Source organism: the organism of the source record quoted next, unplaced genomic scaffold, assembly GCF_019419815.1.
Source record: "Pyrus x bretschneideri cultivar Hongxiangsu unplaced genomic scaffold, Pyrus_bretschneideri_v1 Contig5, whole genome shotgun sequence".
Taxonomy (NCBI): domain Eukaryota; kingdom Viridiplantae; phylum Streptophyta; class Magnoliopsida; order Rosales; family Rosaceae; genus Pyrus; species Pyrus x bretschneideri.
This window is the reverse complement of record NW_025999787.1, coordinates 598,539-614,979: the sequence shown is the minus strand read 5'-3', so window position 1 is coordinate 614,979 and position 16,441 is coordinate 598,539. Positions and strand designations below refer to the sequence as shown.

Sequence of the window (16,441 nt, the reverse complement as noted above, 5' to 3'; positions counted from 1 at the left end):
GTTGTGGTTTTTTCCCATTTATTACTTTCTTGATTTGCGTTTAAATTGTTATAATTTTTGTGTTCAGTTTTTCTTACAAGCTATTTTCGGTTAGTATATTTCTCTATGGTGACAATTGAATCTGTCTGTATCAAAATATGATATTTCTTATGATTTGTTTGTTCGTTACCTTTTTAACTCTTTTTTTTTTTTTTTCTTTCCTCCTTTTTTTTTTTTTTTTTTTTGTTGGTTTAATAGACTGCGAAGAACCATGCAGTTGAAGCCTCTACATTGGACATTGATTATAAAGTCGTGGCTTCAAAAATTGAGGTCAGTAGTTGCTACGAGATTATGAATTTTTATACTGTTAGAATCAGAAGGCAATACAAGGTGATCCCACACGATACTCAGGTTATATTCACTGCCAAGACAACATTTAAAAGACTGTCTACGTGTATCCACCCATTCCGCTGCACCGGTTCTTTCTCCAGGATTATACCATGTTGTATCCCCGTCTGAACAAAGTTCATATTCTTACAAGTAATATTAATGTGTGTGCGTGTGCGCGCGCTTGTGTGTTTATGTGTACATGTATGCATCGATTAAAAATATTTGTATTTTTTTTTTCTAAAAGGAATTTTGACGAACTCTCTATGTTAACTTTTTAAATTGTAAGATGTTATTGGCCATATAACTGCAGGTCAGCACTTGAAACCAAGACAAATTAATTAGAGAATAGCACAAAAGTGTGATATAAACATTGAAAATATGAGGTTCTTCTTTTGCTTTCGTCATACCAGTTCTGAAGTGTTCAGGTATTTCTTCTGTAGGGGTTACAAAATATTTTAACATTTTTTCTCATTTTTTTTTTTTTTTTTTTTTTACGCAAGAGAGCAAAGGTATGTGTTAAAAGTCAAGCTTTACCTAGGTAGCTCATTTATCTAAAACCCTTTTTCTTCTGTCTTGATTTTGTTGTGTTTTGATATTATTTGATATAAACTGTTTCGGTGTTTTGTCATTCTGTAATTTTATCGCATTGAGTTCCTGTGGTTTATCATGCAATGTTTGTTTTATTTCTTATTTATTAATTTCAAAGCTTTTGGGTACGTTGATTACAATTTCGGTTTCATTTTTAAACATGCGTACTAAAATTATTGAACCAAACTTTTGAGTCTCTTGATTACAATTCGTGTATTATTTTTAAACATAGGTTATCCAATCTAGAAATACTTGCTGATTTCTAATATTTAATTATCCCTGCTTTATAATTTCTTATTATTTTTTGGAATCCACAGATAAAATTGTCTTGAAGAGTAATGATTCCTCAATTTTTTTTTTATTGATCCAGACATACCAGAGGTTAATTCATCCAAATCAATTTGAGTGCATTTTTTAAATTATGCTTTCTATTTGAACACAAACAAAATGCTAATGTTCCAAAATTGCTCAGCCTGTATTCTATTTTCAAACTTTCGAACTGTAAAGACCCTGTAAAAATACTGCCCCATCTTCAAGGCAAGTGAATGAGGCTGAAATTCTACGCACTGGAAGGAGAGAAATAATTGATGAGCTAGCTTTTTTAGGTCCTGATCTGCATAATGTATAAAAATGGATTATGCGTTTTCATCTTTTGTTAAAAGCATGTAACTGTATTTTTACGTATTTAACAAAGATTTAGTCCGTCATCACTCTTCCTCACACAAATGTGTGATAAAACATTTTACAGGATGATACGTTTCTGTGCAGAGCCTTTATGAAACGTTTTGACACATGTTATGATTGGTGGTACATAACAATCGGACAGCTCACATGCCAAAAACACCCAAACCAGATCCAACATCTTGGTAACGTTTAATATATGAAAATGTATTTTTGTTTCTTTAAGTCTTTCCTCGGATTTGGTTCTGTATGGCGTTGATATACTGATGAAAAATTATCTCAAGTCTGTAATCTGTCGTACTCCAAGTTCTTCATTCTGTGTGTTAACAATGAGTTATAACTCATAAAAAACACATTAGGTATAAAGTTAATTTGGTTCTTGAAGACAACACTAACAAAATCAATGCCTTAATAATTGGCAAATCTGGTGAAAAGCTTTTTGGCATGGCGTGCAAAGATTTGGTCTTGAATAAGAGGTTGGTCGACCAACAATAGTTGTGAAATGAGTTTTTGAGATTGATTGGCCAAAAGAAAATCTTTCACTTGCTATTTGGAAATAGGAGGGATAATTTCAACTCAAATGACGTGCTGATTTACAATGTACCCGAGGATACAAGTATGGAACCGATGCCTCCGCAAATGTTACCAAGAGAAATCATAGTATCCTCTTCCACCTCAACGTCTGAAACAAATGGTCAATTCTATAAACAAAAAGGGAATCTATGAGGAGAGCTCTTTTTTTGGTAGTGAACAAAGGTTTGGGGTTCTAATTCCATGCTATTCATCTCAACTTCCTTAAAATTTACCTATGAAACGTCTTTGTTTTCTGTTTTTTTTTTTTTTTTAGAATACTACGTACCATAAGTAGGAACCATGTTTTTTTTTTCTGCATACAAATATGTTGATGCTTCATAATCATTCAAAACAGTGAAGTGGAAGAAATTTCAGGAAGTTGATCCAAAAGAATTGGATGAGGTCCCAATGAAGTCATTGAAAAAAATCGTCTTCGGCTCCTACAAAAATAGATACCAGCACTCCAAAAAAGGACTAGGTAAAATATGGTTTCATCTTGCTCTGTCTTTTGCTCCGTTTCCATTCAAATGTGATTTTAATTGCTATATAAATGTGTTGCATTCTTTTTCTGTTTGTCTAGCTTGCTTTCTGGGTGACAACAATGGTTCACCAGGGCTGTGGCTGCTTTGCTCAAGAGCGTTTCCCGTCTTTTGTTAATGTACATTTAACGATCTTTAACATGTTTAATAACTTGTAAATATCATTTTATGCTCTGAACTGAACAATATTTTTTGCATCTCCATAAACTAGCATTTCCTAATTTTTTTTTTTGTATGCAAATGTTGGTTCAGCTTGCAGAACGCATATGGCTGTTAAGACAGAATGAACTACTGTACTGTTTTTTGTATCTTTGTACCAGGATTTCGTAAATTTTTGTAACCAAATGTGGCCCTTCTGGTCCAAAGATACATAGAACTGCTACAAATGCAATGGATAACTGTAACATCTATCTTTATGTTCTCCAGATTCAACTTTTTGTGTGTAAAGCTTTTCCAGTGTCTCTATTATTATTGTTGTTCCTGCTTTGCAACAGAACTTTTCACATCTTTAACGTAGTGTTTCATCTTAATTTTAAACCTGCACAATGCGCGTGTACTAGAAGCTAGTAGGTTCTTAAATACTCAATTTAGGCATTTTGTAACCAACTTTTATATTTTATTGTTAGTTTTGTGTACCTTTTGTTCATTATTTTATATTAAACATATACTTCCACATTAAAAAGGATACAAGTATACCAAATATTAAGAAAGAATAATAAATTGTATGTACTATAAAATTGAGAATATTTATAATCTGAAGTTTCCAAGATTACTTGGTTCCGAAAATATCAAATTTGAAATTTGAGATTCGATCCGACTCCGAAATTTTTTAGAACAGAAATTGGAAAGGTTGTTTCTGAACCGATCCGTCTTAAAATCACCCTACACACCACACAATGATAGACATTTTTAGTAAAATTAGGATTTAAAGAAATTTTAAAAGACTTTAAAATATGGAGTTGTTAATTAGGATTTTACTAGACTTTTTTTTTTTTTTGTTCATTGCCAACGGGGCATAAACCTGAGATAAATATAAAGATTATATAAGAATATCACAAGGTCACGAAACCTCAGATATATCTGCAACTAACAACTGATGATAAGGAGAAGGATCTTGCTCAAAAAAGACTTTTTTAGATTGCATGTAAATTTAAGTGTATCAATTGAGATTTTAATAAACATTTTTAGAGTGCTTATAAATCTAGGTGTGTTAAAAAAATAAAAAATATAGTAGGATTTCATTAAGTTGTGGATTTTGTTGGATTTATGAATATATATATATCCCCAAGACCATAAAGAATCTCACCTTAAGTTTATGTTTCTCCTGGCCCCAATTCTCATCCGTTCTTTCTCTATCCATATTTCACTTTGTTTAAGTAATCCAACCTTTACAACGGTACAAAGCATGGACGTTAGGTCATCTCTAACAGGAAGGGTAAAATATAGTCCCATTTAGAATTATAGTTATGCAAATTTTGTTTTTTTAAATGAACTATATCATGCCATACTCATATACCATCATCAACCGAAGGGGCTAAACATAGCCTCCTCAATAATTTATTAGTTTTAAAGTTTATAATTTAAATTTATTGGTTAATTTAATTAAACTACCGTTGAATGTTTTTAAATCTAGTTGTTAAATTTGAATCAATCATTGCCATTGAGGAGTTGAGCGTCAAAAAAGGGCTAAGAGGGCAGCTACATTTGGCTAGCCTGATGCCCACTGGAGGCAAATGCCCCCACTCAAGTAATTTGTTGGTTAAGTTGCATACTGCAATTATAGATATACACGTGTTAACCTTGAAGAAAATATGTGTCTAATATCAAGCATACCTTTGTACTTATTCTATTCTATATCAAATATAATATGAGCAAAATTGGTTTTGTTATGTCGTTCAAACTGAAAAACCCCTCCTCCGCCTCAAATGTGTTAATATTTTTCTCATCAATTTGTCACTTTCCACTGCTACAAAATTTTTTGTGACATTGCAATTGTGAACATTGTCATTTGAAATCATCCCCATTATCATTTGGTTATAAACCACACTGTAATAAGGTCTTCTTAGTGTTTTTCAGGTTGCTCCCACTAGAAGAAATTTCTAGCTCCGTCCTGCTGATGCCCCTTTAGCCAACTAATGGTTTGATGAGCTCCATTGAATTATAGCTCAGCCATAAGTTGGAGATGATTTTTTGAACAGATTAGGCTTTTTTTTTGGCTTTTGGATCTTTAGCCATCTTCATTGAAGATGGCCTTTAGCGCATTCACAAATAACTGCTAATTTTCCATGTAATAACCCAAACATTAATTGGAATGTTGAGAAACTCACTTTGAAATTTCTTGATTCTGAAAATTCCAAGACTAAAGAGTGTAAATAGTCTTGTGATAACTCATTTCTGCATTTGAACACAGAAAAAGTGTTAAATGAAAAACATCCTTGAATTTTTTTAGAATTATAGTAAGAAATTTTAGATACAAAAATATATACTGCAAAGTGAGTACTAATAAGCTTTCAGGAGTGAAATTTATTTACAATGAACATTTCATAAAAAAAAATTCAAAAAAAATTCAAAAGCAATGGTTTGGACAAAAACAGGCACGAAGGGGTAGAGAGAGATCTTTGCACGAATCTGGCGAATCCACAACCATCTGTTGACTCGAGAGAAGCGCTTTTTAGTTTTCTGAGAAAGAAAACTCGAGAGAAGCAGAAGAAGAGTGACATCAGGCCCCTTTCTTTTCTACAATGATCGACTCGCTGGCTTATTTGTAAATGTGCTGGAAAACGGAGCAGTTAGGTTTTAAACTGTAAATCACAAAGTCGAAGTAGATATTCATATGCAATAGGTGTAGAAGGTAGCTGAGATGATGATAAGTTGTTTCAGACCAACCTTGAGGCCAGCTGTTGCCGAAATTGTTGAAGTCGAGAAAATTTGGACCTTCTGTGTCGAATTTCTTGATAAAATTTTTAGGGTGAAGGTTGATGGCGATTTCTTTGGCTCGAGGTATTTAGGTTTTGGGATTTTGATTGAAGTTGACATTGAAATTTTGGACAAAAACGACAAATGGAGAACAAAGGGCTTGTGGGAGAGATATTTCTAGCAGGAGTTCTTCGTAGCAAATCAAGGAGATGAAAATGGTGTTTTGGGTTTGTCGTTGAAGAGCTGGAACATAAATTTTTTTGTTCGATCATGAGTTTTCTTTTTGGATTTAAAATGAAGCGGGAAAGAAGAGGTAGAAGAAGAAGTGTGATCCCATATGATAGCAATGAAATAAAAGAAATCAAGTAGGTGCGGAACAAGCAAAACACTGTGCGTATGAACGGCAAGAGTAAAACGAGTTTTATTATTATTAAATTAAATATATATTTACGGTCCGGTACGGTTCTAAGCCAACATGAAAATCGAAATCAGAAATGGATACGAACGATTTGGTCCGGTTTTTAAACCTAAGTTGATTTTTTTTGTCAACCCGGTTTTCTACGAACTATTTTGTCTCAAATTGATTCGATTTTGTGGTCTCACGGTTTCTATTCCCACCCCTATTTACGGATACAATTCCTTTGTTCAATTTGGTTTAGGTGGGTGGACAAAAACTATGAATAGTAATTGAACCGAGCCACCGGTCCAGCTCAAAAAATAAAATATAAATATCAAATTTACTTCCATCCAAGTCCATCCATCCTTTATAAAACCTGCGGTAGCCCAATAGCCAAGCATACCTGAAGCAACCATATTCTTCTTTTCTCGTCTCAATCGCTACAAGCGTTCGTCTGGTAAGCCTGCAACATTTCTCATCGCCTGTTTGTTTCTTGCATTTCTAGGGTTTGTAATCGAGTTGCCTAATTGTTTGATGTCAGCCGCCACTGCCAGTGTGACTCCGATAGAATTCGTGGAATCAATTTTCGTTAATTTTTTCAGTGCCGTTGATTTAGGGTTTAATTTATATATGCTGCACCAGTTCCTTAATTTTTGTGAAAATGGAAGCTCGATTAATTTATAAATTTTTTATAATTATTTATACCACATTTAATTGCGTGTGATTCTGTAATTTAAATTTATTGGAATGGATGGGGTTATAACAAAGGAAATTGTTTGCACGTCAAGGCACAGTTCATTAAGGTTTTGTTTAGTTATGGGCTATAAATGGTGAAAAGAAAATTTTCGATTCTTTCGAAGGAAAGTTAATGGAGTGTGGTACAAGCTGCTGTCGTTCCCTTGTTTGTGTTAAATATATGAAATCTGGGTGATATGCATTCGAACAGACCTTCGAGACTTAAGGGAGATGGTAATATGTAAAATTCTCGACCACCGGGAGAGGCGGTTATCTGTTACAGGCTCTGCCTTTGACCGAGGCATTTCGCTTCTTTCTTTGTTTGTGTTATATTTCTTTTGGGTGAGGGGATGAGGGCCGTGGGTTGGAATTGGTGTTGATTAGTATTGGAATCGGAAGATGTGCTATTGGGTCCTTTAATAGTTTTGTTTTTCCACTGGGGTGGGGGGAGGGTACAATAGAGATCATCGTATTGTGCGTATGGGAATTTAAATACGGCTTGATAATAGGTTACACATCGGTGAATTTAAGGCTTCTTTAATCAAGTTAAACAATATGACAATTGGGTTTATCAGAAAATTTATCTTGAGTATCATAGTTTACAATTTTTATGTTTTGCATTTCAGAAGTTATAGGATTGAAAATATAGCTTATAGAATAAAAAAGTAAGAGTTTTTTTCTTGATCGATAATACCATTTTTTAGGAAGGATAATCAACTACAATGGCATCAAGGATGGCTGCAAGGTTTGTGCCTCGGAGGTTTTCAAGCAGTGGAAAAGTTCTCGGGGAGGAGGAAAAAGCTGCAGAGAATGTTTACATCAAGGTCATTTTTAAATTCCCTGGATATTTCTCTTATTCTTTTCCTTTGAATTGTTTGGCTGCTTATTTGTCGTGCATTTGCATTAATTTCCTCTTGGACATAGATCAAGTGCTAAGGATCGTTGTTGGATGATGGAAACGTCTTTATTTAGGAGCTGAACTTATTTAAATCACTTGTCTGTCTTGGGATTATGAAATAACAAACTGATTAAGAATCTGAAGAAATACTTGTAGGAATGTATCAGTCAGTATATCGTATACCTAAGTATTAATCATATAGCTGGTAAGCACTTTTTAGAGTTGGATGTAAATGATGCAAGAGCCAAGTTAAAGGAATACTAAATAAGTCGATCTAATTACAAGCACATATGATGAAGAGGCTTTATATATTTTTTTTAATGTAATAAAAAGAAATTTAGACATATATACGATGGTTCATTGTGTTTTAGTCTTTCTATCTGACATGATTAATGTATTAGATTCCACAATTTGATTTTAGAATTTCTCGAGTGTATTGTGGGTCTGTTGAGATTCATGTAACAATGTACCTATGAAAGGGGTTTTTTCGTAAGCAATGAAAAAGAGTTAGTGAAAAAAAGGTCTTCTTTGGCTCGGCTAGTTGCATAATGGATTTCTTTTTTATTCAAAATGGATGAGTTCAGCCTACTCTCAGCTATGAAAGGGGTTTTTTCGTAAGCAATGAAAAAGAGTTAGTGAAAAAAAGGTCTTCTTTGGCTCGGCTAGTTGCATAATGGATTTCTTTTTTATTCAAAATGGATGAGTTCAGCCTACTCTGAGCTTAAATCCTGAACTTTTCTTTTTCCACTACCAAAGGATTTGAATTTTGTTTTCATTAATGTTGTACTTATATCTTGAACTTGTACATCTGCATGTGAACGTCATAGGCCCAACTAAAAGCAACACATGAACTGGGTAGTGGTGACATGTGATGGATCTCAATTCTTAAATCACTGTTCATAGGCTAATCATTTTGGGTTTGGTTTCCATACAATATTGTTAGTTATTCTTGAGATACCTTTATTTCTTTCTTTGTTTTCTTTATTCTAAATCTTGATTATCAAGTTGGTAACCTGGTGTGGGGGGTTTCTTTGTGATGATTAAAAATGTGTCAGTCCGATCGAATTTGATTCTTTCAATTGTGACGACAATGGAGGAGAGAATACTACCCACATTTCCTTTGAGACTGATTCCCATCATTTTTATTTATCTCCATTCCGTTGGCCGTTTCTAAATAAAATTTACATTCATTTTGGGTTTGAAAGCCAACTGCACCAACAGTTTTAAGATCTTGATTTGCTTCTAATTCTCCTTTGACTTTTGGCTGTTTCTAAATAAAATTTACATTCATTTTTACTGTTTCAGATATTTAGATCCGTAGGATCTCATCGTTGTTGTCAGTCCCACACATTTGGAAATTTGTGGTACTCTATTTGTGAAGAAACCTATGTGTATAGATACTTATATATGTTGATATATTATATGATGCGTGAATGATTGCTTTGATTTTGTCTGTTTCCTTATCATATTTGCAATGCTATTCTGGTACATCTTCTCACCGTTATTGTTTGTTTGTTATTTTGCAGAAAGCCGAGCAAGAGAAGCTGGAGAAGCTTGCTCGTAAGGTATGATCAGAATGTTTTACTTTTCATATTCTTTGAGACTTAGGCAATCTTGGATGCTTATCACTTTAGAATGTAAAGCATTCCTTATTTATTTTAGCGAACAGATTTCAGCATTTTGAAAATTGAATTATTTTTTGAAGGCTTTTGTAATTTTCAATGAAGCATTTTAAACTTGAAAAACAAGATAATGCAGCTAGGGGATGATACATTTGTGTGCACATAATTATTCGGCTCTTGTCCCTTCGGAGACAGGCGATAAAACTGAAACTACAGAAATTGCGATTTATATACAATTTGTTGGTTTATCAACTTTTCATTTGCATTGCTGATCACATTTATCATGGTTATCACAAAATTAATTTTGATTTTTACGTTCTGGTTATTATTTTTGGTTCCAGCCTCGGATTTAGTTGGAAAGGTATTGTCAAGTCGATACCACAATTAATATGCTCGATAATCTGAACATTTTCAGGGCCCTACAGCAGAAGAGAAACCAGCTGCAAGTTCAGGGGGTTCAGTCTCTGATGCCAAACCAAGTGCCTCTTCCTCTGGAGCATCAACTGCCAAGGTATCGACAGACAAGTACCGGAATTATGCTGTTGTAGCTGGTGTTATGACTGCTGCTGCTTCTCTGGGTTGGTACCTCAAGGCTAGTGGAAAGAAGGAAGAAGTGCAGGACTGAGATTGATGTAATTTGATATCGACAATTGAAGAATGAGTTGTCATCGCTCGTTCTGGTAGAGCAGAGGAATAATCCAAACTGTGAACCTTCTCTGTATGTGTTCCGGATGTATACTGTGTTCAGTTCCGCAATATTCTCATAACCTTTTCTGTTTCGGGAGATATATTACGTAAATGAAAGGTGTTTAGCACCCAGTTTTCCAGTGCCATTGTGATTGTGTTAGCAGGTTGGAATGTTACAGGGGCACCGCAGGTTCGTTAATTTGTGAATTTTTCGCATGTGATTTTGGATGACTTACATAGCAGGGATACCTTGCCATGGTGACATTTTGTGTCAGTACTATATGTGTAAACTTTTGTCTATGATTTATATCTTTGACACAAGATGTCATGATGATGGGAGTGTACCAGTGCCCTTGTGATTTAAACCATATAAACAGTTTCATCATTGTGTTTGGCACTCGAGCCACCTGTAACATTGGGTCATCCACCTCACGTGAACCAATTTGCAATGATATTATTAAGAAAGTTGATATTTCATCCCAAAATCAATGGATAAACAAAAAGACGCTACAATTCTCTGTAAATTTATGCAATCGAATGGAAATGTAATGGGAACCATATAGCTGTGTTCATTAAAAAAGATCACTACACACATACAAACCTCTTTTTGGCATCCTAGTGGGTTGGGTTGAGTTTTTTTTCGGGTGAACTTTCTATGATATTTAGAAGTATCAGATATTTTAAAATTTTAATATTTTTATATAAAAAACAAAAATTATAATATAACGTTTAAAAATCTAAAGTATCTTATAATGCGTGGAATAAAATGGTAGAACCTTTAGTATTCTAATCATAGATACTAAGAGACCGTTTGATAATTATTTCATTTCACAATTTAGAATAAAAAATACCTAAAGGACCGTTTGATAATGATTTCAGCTTTAATTGTTGTTTTCACCATTGAAAAAACTGAAGACTAAAATCTTTTTTTTTTTTTTTAATTTTAAAGAAGAAAATCTTGTTAAGTATCTACAATAACTTAAAAAAAAAAAAATTAAAAAATTAAAAACGAAATGATAAACGTGGTCGGTCGACGAACCTGAAAGGCTGAAACTCCACACTTTTTCGCAATCGCAGGTCTCTCCTTTCTCCTATGTTCGAACATAATCCTCAGAGAAAAGAAAATGGAGAAGGGCAAGAGGGAGGTGGTGGTCTCAGCTCTGCAGTTCGCTTGCACCGACGACGTCGCCACCAACGTCGCCACCGCGGAAAGGTCTCTCTTTTCATTCCTTCCTCTTCCTCTTCACTCAGTTAATCTTGTTTCCCCCCAATATATTAAAGTTTGCAATTTTTGAACTTGTTATGTGCATTTCTGCAACTAGAGAACCAGACCCACAAAAGCTATGATCTTGTTTTCCTTGTGTGAACAATTCTTGTACTGGTTCGATTTCTGGGTAGCTCTTCTTTTTCCAATATCATTCCATTTTATTGATTTTTTTTATCCACAACATTACTCCAATTGTGTAATTATATATGTGTGTTTGTTTTGCCATTCCTCTCAATGTGGCCAATACTGAAAACCCTTTTATAAGAGTAAAAGTAAATGGTTGCTATGGATTCTATTCGCGTTATGGCGGATGTCTCTTGATTTCAACTAGACACTGCTTTACTCAGGTTCAGTTTGCTTGCTCTGGCCAATAGGCGTTTCGTCGTATTAATCGTTCAACTTTGATCCAATGAATTGGATCATGATGTGTGGCCCATCAATTACTTAAGTGTATGCTTTCGAAGATTCGTATGTGTATGTGAATCAAAATCTAATGGTTGATATGAAGTGTTTCATTCGCTTACATGATCCAAGCTTTTGTCCTATTAACAGTTGGATTTTGATCCATTGACTGAGAGCATGATATGTATCTCATTAGATTACTTAAAGAGTATGCATTTGAGCATTCTAGTGCAGCTGTGCAGGGCTTCGAAAGAGGAAGCCCTTCTTTTAAGAAAAGAAAGAACTACATTGCTCGGTTCCATAATTGAAACTGCCTATCTTTAGGTCCTCTTCAAGTATCATCCCTTCAAAAAATCAACTAAATTAATTTTTTTAGTTTTCATTTGGACACATGCACAAACACACAAGTTTGTGTCAAGAGTTTCACATGATTTGCTGATCTACAACTAATTTCGTCCCAGCTTCATTAGAATTTTTTTGTATCCGAAGCATATCATGCGATGTTGGGTATTGGATGATGTTTTTTTCCGAAACTTGAGCCATTTTAATTTGAGATTAAACGAGCATACATTTTTTCCCCTAAAATATATGGATTTGGTTCTTGATTGGGGCTAATTTAAACTAAAGAGTTGAGGTCTTGAGGCTGTTGCCTCAACAGGGTCCTCTCCAGGTCAGCCTTGACCTAAAGTTATGTTTGCTCTTCCCCATGCTCCAACTTTTTCTCTAAAGCAATTATCTCGTGAGTTGAATTTATAATCCTTTCCATTCAGGTTGGTTAGAGCTGCCCATGCGAAGGGTGCAAACATCATTCTTATACAGGTATGACATTTCAAATTTGAAAGATGTTTCTTTTGTTTTTCTAAGTTTTGAACTCTTTTGTTCTTCCCTTTCTTTTCTTTGCCATGCTTATAGTGATACATCCTCAAGGGTATTAATAGATAATTAAAATGAGAAGTATATATGCAGAGCTTAACCTAAGCATAAAAGGTGCAGAGTAAGAGGCAATGCATTCAACCTAAGATAGTAAATACTTTGATCAATTCTTTGACAAAACCTTTGGACAACAATCAAATAATTTCTGTAATGGCTTCACCGTTGATTTTTTCCATGACAGAAAAGACGGTCACAGTGTGACATGTTGTACTTGTTGCATGATATGTATATATCTACTTATAGTCTGTATTGTGTATTGTAATTTGTAAGTAGTGTCGTACTTGTTGCATGATATGTTTGGATCTACTTATAGTCTGTATTGTGTACTGTAAGTAAGATTTAGATGTATTACATGTTCATACGGGTGTTGTGTATAAATCTTGTCAACATGTGTCATTACTTCGTAAAGGGTGTTCGTGTACCTCATGTTTCCTCCCATAATATCCTCAGAGGGACTAGCGACTAGGCATGTATTCTGCCATTTCAGCTCTAATAATAATCACATGTTCATGAATTTATTGATGTGTTCATTTTAAGATTATTAGAGAGACATGCAGCATTTATATGAGTTCAATGTTCAGCATTTATGTGAGTTCAATGTTTCTGATTAATTCTTTCCACCTAATGGTAGAAAAAGCTTGGTTAACGTCACTGATATTCAATTACAATCAGTATGAAACAAAGTTTATAATTAAACTTTCGTGCTTCCATCCAGTAATGGGTGTTTCTTCTGGTCATTGATACAATGAAGTTCCAAGCACTGCTCCACACAGTGCTTGCAACTATTATGCGCATGTATTTGTTGTGGCCTTTTAGCACCTTGTTTTGGGCAATGATAGACTCCCGTTAATATATAGTTATGGTAAAACCGAGGCATATGTGTTTTTGGGGTGGGGGTTTAAATGACGCAGATAAATATGCTTTGATGAGAAATTTTTCCATAAACTTATGATTGAATGCACATTTTTTAAGCATTTTCTGAATGATTTTTTCAGGAACTTTTTGAGGGACATTACTTCTGTCAGGCACAAAGGGAGGACTTCTTTCAGCGAGCAAAGCCTTACAAGGATCATCCAACTATTCTTAGGTGAGAGTGCTGCAATGTAGCTTTACAACATATCAGGAGAACCTTTAAAAAAATGTAGAAAAAGAGGTTAAGAAAAGCTTCTTAATTGAACTTGCGCACACCTTTTGGGCAGTAATACTTAATTAGATATTTTAATTGCATGCTATGTAGGATGCAAATACTTGCAAAAGAGTTGGGTGTGGTAATACCAGTTAGCTTTTTCGAAGAGGCAAATAATGCTCATTACAATTCAGTTGCCATTATAGATGCTGATGGGGCAGATCTTGGACTTTATAGGAAGTCCCACATCCCAGACGGACCTGGTATTCAAGTAGCATAATGTTCTTCTTGTTTGATTTCACCTGTTACCTTTAATAACAGCCGCTACTTTTCTGCTGCAGGCTACCAGGAAAAGTTCTACTTCAATCCAGGTGACACTGGATTCAAGGTTGGTACTTAATACAAATACAATCTATGCATAATGCTATTTAGCTTGCGTTTATTTTGGTGGTGATTAATGATGCAATGTTGTTGTTAAGCAGGTTTTCAAGACCAAGTTCGCAACCATTGGAGTTGGTGAGAAAACTTTAATTAGATGCTTCTTTAATTTCATGATTTTTCTACAATATTCTCTGGGCTTTATTTGAACTCTGCAATCTTTCTGTACTGCATAATAAATTCACATGGAGCCTTGTATTTGTTGTGTATTGACAAATGGAATATTTAGTGTGAAGACTAAAAACTAAATCTGCTAGTACTTCATTTTGCGTCAGCAATTTGCTGGGATCAGTGGTTCCCTGAGGCTGCCCGGTGTTTGGTTCTTCAAGGTGCAGAGATATTGTTCTACCCAACTGCTATTGGTTCCGAACCTCAAGATGGAGGACTTGATTCTCGGGATCACTGGAGGCGAGTGATGCAAGGGCATGCTGGGGCTAATGTGGTACGTGTTTTCAGCATAGTTTGGATACTTTTTTTTTGTTCCTTTCTTTTCTCTCTTTTTGATACTAAGGAGGGCCGAGGAGCAGACTACAATTTGACTTAGAAAGTATTGTAGTTGGTTTGAGGTTAGTTTGTCTGTCATTGTTCATTTAAGTGGCTCATATATGGAGCGAAGTGTTTTTTCGTCCTCTAATCTCTATTTTCTAAAAGTCGCGACTGCCTTGAATCAATATTCGCCACCCAAAAGATGCAACAAATAAATGGGGACAAATTGAAAGCTCTTTCATACTGAATTATTGTCAAAGAATGTAATCTAAATCCTGTTTTGATGAATTACAGGTCCCTGTAGTAACTTCAAATCGTATAGGAAAGGAGATAATCGAGACCGAGCACGGAAAGAGTGAGATCACTTTCTATGGTAACTCTTTCATAGCAGGTATTTTTCTCAGGTTTTCTTTTAACTTAAGAGTTGAAAGTTGAAACTACCTCCAATATAATCAGTCTTTTTCTTGATTGATTTGGATTGTTAAAAAGTTGTTGGATTTGCATAATTCAATGTCCAGGACCCACTGGAGAAATTGTTGCAACTGCTAATGATAAAGAGGAAGCTGTACTAGTAGCACAATTTGACCTAGACAAAATCAAATGGAAGAGACATAGCTGGGGAGTATTCCGTGATCGCCGCCCAGATTTATACAAGGTGCTACTGACATCAGATGGCAGCAATTCCCCGTTGTGATGATTCGTTTTGATACCATGCTTGCTCTAGAATTAATAAAGGAAGTACTTCCTAAGTACAGTGCGGCTGCGGTGATTTCAAGAGTCCCCAATGGAAGGATTGGAGGATTTACGATTTACTTTAGAGGAAGTATTATTGGCAGGTGAAGTATATATCTCTGCTTGGGCAAATTTGGATTTAATGAATAATGGATTTAGTGGATTATGCATTGTGTTTCCTATGTTCATATTCTGTGCTTGTTAATGGCATTCAACCATTGGAGGTCCAGTTTGTTGTAACGTCGGTATTTTTCAGAAATATCGGTGTTTGAATACGCCATAATCCATGTCAGCCGCCAAGCCACTGCTCGATGTGCCCTCATACGATCACCCAACAAGCCACTGCTCGACGTGCCCTCGTACGATCACCCGACTGTTGTGGCGAATTTCCGATGTTGGCTCGTAGATGGTCAGGATAGCAGGTCCAATTTACCCACACTCGCACAATGCAAGTAAGAACCCAAAGCTTCCTCATCAATATATGAACTAGAGGGGAGCTCTGAGTAATGGACCGTCAACTCATTTCGACGGATAAAGTTTTTTCTTTTTCTCAACCCAAAAGCTTTTTCTTTTTCTTTTTAATCAAAGGATGAATGAATTAGGTGAGTTGAACTACGCATAAAGTTTGGTCATCAAACTATAATAGTAGCCTTATTCTCCAAACCCACACGAGGCGGTTGGAAAAAACCAAGACCCCGAAATTAACCATCTACTACACATTAGCATTCAACCCGAAAGCTTCCTATAATGCATGACCAGGCCAAGTTCCTTGATGGCTTGATCTTGCCCTTTCCTTTGTTTCCCTTTCATTAAGTGTCAATTTTTATTTTTTTTTAATTTTTTTATTTTTTCTATATATTTTTCATCAGAATTTGTATTAGATTCTAGTCGTTTACGTTTTATATAAAGAATTTTACGCTTACTCTTTACCAATGCGATGCTTAATCCAGTATCTCTAAAAAAAGTGTAGAGGTCGAATGAGGACAACGTGGCGTCCAAATCATATACTCCTTTGAGAAGCATTACGAAGTGTAGAGGTTGAATGAACACCA

At 35.0% G+C, this 16,441-nt stretch overlaps 2 protein-coding genes across 3 annotated transcripts; both read left to right on the top strand.

Annotated features, from left to right (window-relative positions):
* Positions 1 to 6,365: 6,365 nt before the first annotated feature.
* On the top strand, positions 6,366 to 10,151 carry LOC103966395 (uncharacterized protein At2g27730, mitochondrial). The gene is made up of 4 exons (XM_009379553.2): positions 6,366 to 6,520; positions 7,503 to 7,622; positions 9,223 to 9,261; positions 9,734 to 10,151. Exons 2-4 carry the CDS (start codon positions 7,521 to 7,523, stop codon positions 9,941 to 9,943), a joined length of 351 nt encoding a protein of 116 aa, XP_009377828.2. The 5' UTR covers positions 6,366 to 6,520; positions 7,503 to 7,520; the 3' UTR covers positions 9,944 to 10,151.
* Positions 10,152 to 11,060: 909 nt separating this feature from the next.
* LOC103966396 (N-carbamoylputrescine amidase) lies at positions 11,061 to 15,907 on the top strand. 2 transcript variants are annotated; one of them, XR_007252773.1, is made up of 10 exons: positions 11,061 to 11,218; positions 12,445 to 12,493; positions 13,603 to 13,694; positions 13,845 to 13,996; positions 14,075 to 14,121; positions 14,216 to 14,249; positions 14,447 to 14,613; positions 14,952 to 15,048; positions 15,176 to 15,493; positions 15,646 to 15,907. XR_007252773.1 is itself a non-coding variant. In XM_048569646.1 (9 exons), the coding sequence occupies exons 1-9, from the start codon at positions 11,130 to 11,132 to the stop codon at positions 15,349 to 15,351; spliced, it is 903 nt and encodes a 300-aa protein (XP_048425603.1). In that variant the 5' UTR covers positions 11,061 to 11,129; the 3' UTR covers positions 15,352 to 15,618. The 2 variants fall into 2 exon arrangements, 1 of the variants encoding a protein (XP_048425603.1); XM_048569646.1 differs by lacking the exon at positions 15,646 to 15,907 and having other exon boundaries at positions 15,176 to 15,618.
* The last annotated feature ends 534 nt before the right edge of the window (positions 15,908 to 16,441 follow it).